The 6801-nt window shown below is 36.8% G+C and overlaps 1 protein-coding gene across 1 annotated transcript; it reads right to left on the bottom strand.

Moving 5' to 3' along the window:
• Positions 1 to 3799: 3799 nt before the first annotated feature.
• On the bottom strand, positions 3800 to 6714 carry LOC100919354 (casein kinase I-like). Its single transcript, XM_003772863.2, has 2 exons — positions 5866 to 6714; positions 3800 to 5457 (listed from the first exon to the last, which is right to left on the bottom strand). The coding sequence occupies exon 2, from the start codon at positions 5454 to 5456 to the stop codon at positions 4473 to 4475; it is 984 nt and encodes a 327-aa protein (XP_003772911.1). The 5' UTR covers position 5457; positions 5866 to 6714; the 3' UTR covers positions 3800 to 4472.
• Between the last annotated feature and the right edge of the window lie 87 nt (positions 6715 to 6801).

The raw sequence follows: 6801 nt of genomic DNA, 5'->3' as shown, positions 1-6801 counted from the left end.
AGATGATCTTCAAAATCTTCCAAAGACAAATCAAATGAAAGTGATTCAGTTTCCTGACATGGAACTGGTATACAGTCCAGGCATACAACAATGAGGTCAGCACAATGGCTCTGTAGACCTTCAGTTTGATAGTCTAATACTTCTCCTCTCCCATATTTTCCTTTAGAGCTTCCCAACCATTGAGTCAGCTCTAGTAATGCATGTGTCAACCTCATTATCATAGTGAACATCCCTGGAAAGTATACTGCCAAGGTAAGTGAACTTATCCACAGTATTCAAAACTTCTCCATTTGCTGTAAGTGATGGGTCCACATATGGGTGATAGGGTCTTGACTGATGGGGTACCTATATTTTCTCGATGGGGTTAGGACAGTATTTGTACAAGCATCAGAGAAGTTTTTTTTTAAATGAAATTATATTGACTTTTGCTAAAGATTGTTTCCTTTTCTACATGTTTACTACCCATATCTTTAATAATTAACTCTAGAATTTTCCTAGGCATGGAAATGCAGGTCACTGATATAGGTTATAGACTGTTTTTTTTTTTTTTTGAAACTTAGGACATTTAGACTTTTCCAGATTTCAATACCTCTCCTGTTTTCCATAGTCTTTCAGATATTCCAGAGTGTTTTCCAATATTTTATCTCTGAACTTAGTTCAGAATTCAGCTGACCTGTAATGGGTTAATTATAGAAATCCAACTCTCTGATCTCTTACTTTAAGGAATTTAATTAACCTTGGAGGATATATGGCAGCACAAAAGCAGGCCTAATATCTTTATACCACTGTACTTTCCTTCAAAGTTGTCTTGATTTCTGTCCAAAAGTCTGGACTGTTATTTAGCATCTGAAGCATTTTTTAGTCTCCTTATATAAAGTGAAGGGGTGTCTCTTAGCACCTATTACCAAATTTCCAATCAATCATATTTCCTGAATCACTGAAACAATGATATCATTTACTGATATCATTTACTGTTTTTTTTTTTTCTATAACTACAAAACCTATAAAAGCGAAACTGTTTTTGTTCTGGGTCTTTGACATAAGTGGAGACATGCCACTGACCCATTTGCTGAGAGGCAGCATAACCCTACAAATAAATTTTTATCTTGCTCAAAGATGTGCTTCAATTTACCCTTTTGTTAAATATAGATAACCACAATGTTAATAGAAAGGATATACCTAAATATATCAATATATCTAAGATTGTAAGAAGCAGGGAGACTTTTTTCAATTGGATGGGAAGAGTTAGGGAGGAGATAGAGGGTACACTAGTGATGGGGTTACCAATTTTTTTAAAGGACATAACACGAATTTACAGACATTTAAAAACAATGTTTTCTTTTGTTTTAATCAATGTTATGTTGAATACTGATACTGTCTAAACTAATATACAGACTAAAAGGATAAAGGATCAGAGGATTTATTTCGGCCACCATAGAATATTAGGTACTTGATCTTTATTTATCTTTGGTAGCAATCTCTCATAACCATTTCTGTTATACAGTTGTCAGGGAAGAAGTCATTCTCCTTGGTAGAGAAAATATGTAAATAATATTCAATCCACTCTGCTTTCTTTCTGTTGTCAGTGATCATAATTTCTTCTCTTGCCCAAGAAATAGGACTGTGCCTTTATTTTGCTCATTTCCCAAGCAAGCAAGAAAAAAAAAAGCTTGTCGTTGTCATTAGCTTACTTTACCAATCTCAGCTCAGTCCTTCTGAAACTATGATGGCATCATATTATATTCTTATTATATCTAGCCTCTATTATTTTCCCTGGACTTCCATCATCTGTGTATACCCTTTCAGAATCTAAATTGGATGACAATTTCAGTACTGTCCCTTATGATTCATGTCACCCTTAACCACTCTGGAGTTTGATTTACTCATTTCTAATATGACAGATCTGGGTTATACAATATCTAAAGTCTCCTCCAGGATCCTATGATCCTGGGATCTTCTTCCTCACGCTTTCCTGAGTATTTATCCAGCTCTTTTCAACTAAATTCATTTCCCCTCTTACTCACTGGAACTGTTTCCCTTTATTTCTTTATAATTTCATTCTTCATAAGTCTCTTACTTGGGTGATTTTCACTGAAAAATTTTAATCCATAAGATCATATGTAAATTTCCAGTGAATCTTTTGAAATATGTTTTTCAAAATGTAAGGTGCATTGGACAATGTGCAATTTCCCCTTTCTTGTTTACAACAAATTACAGAAATAATAGTCATTTTCCCACAATGTCCTTATCATTTCTACACCCAGTAGCATCTTCCCTATTAATGAGAATCAGGTCCAGCACAGACTTTTCCCTTGTTTATTTATCAACTTTTTGAGAGATACAATTGTCATTAAGGGAAGGCAAAATTTTAGTTTTCCTGCTTCTGGAGAGACAGAAACTTAAGAGAGCTGACGATTCTCACTTCTATTATTTCTGGCATATTTATTTATTTATTTATCTTTCTAACTGGTCTGTAATATATTATGATGAAAAAAAAATGCTTCTTCCCCACCATCCTCTATTGCTCTTCATTTGAATGCTAGCTATTATATACTTCTACCATATAGTTCACAGAGAACATATAAGAAAATGCCATCTTCAACCTTTTTTAATTTTTAACCTCGGTACTATTTAGGGTACTTGTCTTAAAGTAGACCTATCATGTGGGCCTACATTTTATTGCCAGAGCAGTCAATATCTGTCCCTAGATAATTTTTTTCTCATTCATCCTTTGTTCATTCATGATTTTCATCCCATTCTTTCTTTATGTACTCAATTACTTATCCGTCTAAGGGATCCAGCCAAATTGATGTTCTTTCTGTTTGTTTTTCTCCATTTCTCTCTATGCCTTTGCACTGGGATCCCCTATAAGTAGAATATACCCCTTACTCATTTCTCATTTTTAAAGACATATCTCTTATATCCCCTAAATCATAAAACTCTCTCTCTGAATCTATAATGTATTAAATTAGTTCATATGTATTTGTTATTCGTTTTATATTATTTGTGTTTATATCTCCAGGGCTTAGCAGAATTCATGAGGCACAAAGTTAAGGTTTAATAAATGTTGATTGATTGACTAATTATACTTATTTTATTTATGGAAATTATTAAGGTTTCAAGTGGTAAAAGAATTTGCCAGTAGCCATACAGCTAGATGTTGGAGGCAAAACATAAACAAAGGTATCACTTGATTCCAAGCTTAGCCTATTTTCTACACTGCCTCTGTATTTATTAAATATGCTGGTCATCATGTAGATATAAAGATAAGACATCATCACCATGTCTCTGATCTGAAAGAGTTAAAACTGAAGGTAGGTAGAGATAGGAACAAGAATTGCATTCTATGAAACAAAATTTAGAAAATATTTTTAGATGTATTCTTGATCCATAACTATGGCATATTTTTAATTGATCCTTATGACAACAGCAGATTGCTATTTGACAACTGCAGATTGCTATTTAACCATATCATTCTCTTGTCAGTTATTTATTCTTCTATAATGATTACATTTATCTCAGCAGCTTACATATGTAATTTTCTTATTTGTATCCCCAGTGCTTTGCACAGTGATTGACATAAAATAAGAATTTAATAAAAGTGCATTGTATATAAATAATACATTTATAAAATATAAACATTATAAAATAGTTAATATAAATTATGTATTATAACTTGTAAATAATGTACATTAAGAAATGTGAGTTTAAAATATTGCAGAAATAATATAAATGTTATTAATATAAATAACACAATAATAATTAACTGTTTTTGTATTGTACATGGGTTTACTAGTAAGAACCTAACTACAATTTTTTTAAACAAATTATGTTCTTGTTTTTAACACCAAGAATTTTAGTTAATGCAGAATCCTAAAGACAATCTACTAAAAACCCAGTTTTTCTTAAGACTTCCCTTTAATTGTTGTTATTTCTATAATAATAAACAGGCAGAGTCTTTTGCATATTTGAAAACCAGAATCTTGGATTACACACAAAAGCCTCCAAAATGTTAAGAATATTACGTTTACAGCTTGCAGACCCCAAGAAGGAAATAAACCAAGAATGCCCCATTTTGAGCATTGACAATTTTCACAACTGTGGCTACAGATGTCCGTGCCTTTCTTCTGAAGTGAAATCTCAAAGTAGTGGAGTTCAAAAAGAAACAAAAATCAGCACAGGCACAATTTCTTCTGAGTTAGCACTTGTATGCCAACTGCTTAGTTACCTTTTCCATCTTGAAAAAAATTTGAATCAAAAGCTGAGTATTGTTTTACTATCTGTTAATATTCCCAGTTATAATAGCTACAACTGGTGATGCAGCATTACCAGTGCTACGAAGAACAGTTCTTTATACCCAGTAAATGGTTGTCCACAACCACTTGCAAGCGTGTACATAGGAAATAAAATGTCTATGTTTGGTGTGTAATAAGGCCTACTTGGATCATCTCTTCCCCTTAATCTGCTCCTCTTCATGCTTGGAAAACTGTGGAATTGTGTGGCTGCTGATTTTGACCACTAGAAGAGGCTGGTTCCTGAGTCTCTTTCTGCTTCAGTATTGTCCAATCATATAAGTAGTCATATTGATAGTTCAGAGACTTGAAAAGAGTCCGGAATAACTGTCTTAGATAAAAATAATCTGGGGCTTCCTCAAAGTGGAGTCCCCTACAATAGGTTAGATATGTTGCAAATTCAGGAGGAAAGCCACCACATAAAGAATCCACGGAAGTGGACATCTTTTTTTCTATAATCTTTTCATACTTTTGCTTCCTTGTTGCAGCTCTTAGTCCTTGCCAGGGCAGGCTGGTTCTGTTAAAATACATTAATACATAGCCTAGAGATTCCATATCATCCCCTCGACTCTGCTCAATGCCAAGGTGGGCATTGATGCTGGCATAACGGGCAGTGCCAGTGAGATTTTTATCTTTTCTGTATGGTATGTGTTCCTTTGTTTTGCTGTCTCTGTACTTTTTGGCTAAACCAAAGTCAATAATGAATAATTTGTTACAGTGACGACCAGTGCCAATAAGGAAGTTATCAGGTTTAATATCTCTATGTATAAAATTCTTTGCATGCAGGTATTGGACTCTACTGATCATCTGGTCAGCTAACATAAGTACTGTTTTCATTGTAAACCTGCGGGAGCATATATTAAACAATTCTTCAAGACTGGGCCCCAGTAAGTCCATGACTAGAACATTGTGACCCCTTTCCCGACCATACCATCTCATGTGGGCAATGCCCGACCCCCCTTGGAGAATCTTATACAGCTTGGCTTCAAAGAACAGTTGAGGATGCTTGGACGTCTGTGATTCAAGCTTCACAGCCACTTCCTCGCCATTGTTGATGTTGACTGCCAGGAAGATGTCCCCGAAGGAGCCATTCCCGATTTTCCGCACCAGTTTATATTTTCCTCCAAAAATTAATTGGGACTCGGAGCTTTTGCTGATATTCATCCTGGAAATGGGAGAAGAGAGAGGTTCCTCGGGGCTACGTGGAGATGGGGGATGGTATGAACTAGGGCTCACTCACAAGAGGTGTGTGGTATTTCGGAAGGCTTCTTGGGGCCGGAAAATTGATTTTAAAAAAAAATGGAACTCTTTCTCCGAATTACCAGTACGCGGAGGAAGAGTTCCCAGAGGTCCCACTTTTTAAGTCCACACGGCAGGCTCCCAGTGCCCCATCCAGGAGCTACAGCTGCCCCTGCGGCCCCTGCGGGCAATGACCCGGGCTAAAAAGGAACCTGGTGACGGAGGGGGGATGGGAGGAAGGCAGGTGTGGCGCTTCTCTGCCACTGCTCGGGGCCACTAGCCGCCCAATTGCCAGCACCAGGGTCAGCCTGCCAATATTTCATCACCCTCTTACCAGTTTTACTTCACACCTTCTTTCCCCGGTCCAGACCCCTAGTTGGGTCTTCCACCTTAACTGGAATGATTGGTGCATCACAATAAAACTTAAACCAAATCACAATGAGGACCTGTGGTCTTGAACAGTCTGGCACTGGGGAACCATTATAGAGCTTCTCTAGCAGGCTTGTCCTTTTATTCCCCATAAGTCTCTAAGGTATGAATCCAAGCTCCTTTCTCTCAGGGAGCTGAATTACTGCTTTGAAGAGCGGGAACTAACGGGAAGGGACAGAGCAACCTCATCGCTGAAAGAGGCAACAAGGTACAGGAGAAAGTGCATTGGTTGTGGAGTTGATTTCTGAGGTTCAAATCCCGCTTCTGGCAAAATGTGAGCTTTTTGTGCTTGTCACTTAATTTAGGAAGCTTCAGTTTCTTCATCTGTAAAATGAAGAAGTTGGAATTGATGACCTTGGACTTGTCAGTTCTAGTTCTGTGAGCTATTCCCGCCCAAAAGGGATGGAATCCTACTACTAAACTTTTTCCTGGTAATAGAGGGCAAGTACGTTTTCATTTTTTCTTCCTTCAGTTGTTCTCTCCTCTTGGAGCTATAGAGAAGTTAAACAGATCAATGAATCAGTATTGTCATATTACTTTTGTCCTCTTTCTCACAGCTTCAACCCCACTTCAGTTCTTGCGGTTTCCCAGCTTTCCTCCAAACTCTCATTTGCCATTTACCCTCACAATAGGGTGGGGAAGGATTTAGAATACTCCCTTGAGGTTTTTACCACACAGCAAGGTTCAGTGACAAGGCGGCTCTTTTTGGAGCTGGAGCATCTGCATATGATTCCTGCCTCTGACACTTCTAGCTGTGTGACCAAAGATGAGTCACTTAATTACTTTTGGTCTCATTTTCCTCATAATTAAAAATGAAGAAGCTGAGCATTATTACCTGTAA

The sequence above is a fragment of the Sarcophilus harrisii genome, chromosome 6 (assembly GCF_902635505.1).
Source record: "Sarcophilus harrisii chromosome 6, mSarHar1.11, whole genome shotgun sequence".
NCBI classification, from domain to species: Eukaryota; Metazoa; Chordata; class Mammalia; order Dasyuromorphia; family Dasyuridae; genus Sarcophilus; species Sarcophilus harrisii.
Note: the sequence above shows the minus strand (reverse complement) of the source record. Positions and strands in the feature narration are given on the sequence as shown.

What these genes read in the sequence shown, in the direction of transcription:
- LOC100919354 (XM_003772863.2), bottom strand. Translation starts at nt 5,456, where the DNA reads ATGAATATCAGCAAAAGCTCCGAGTCCCAATTAATTTTTGGAGGAAAA.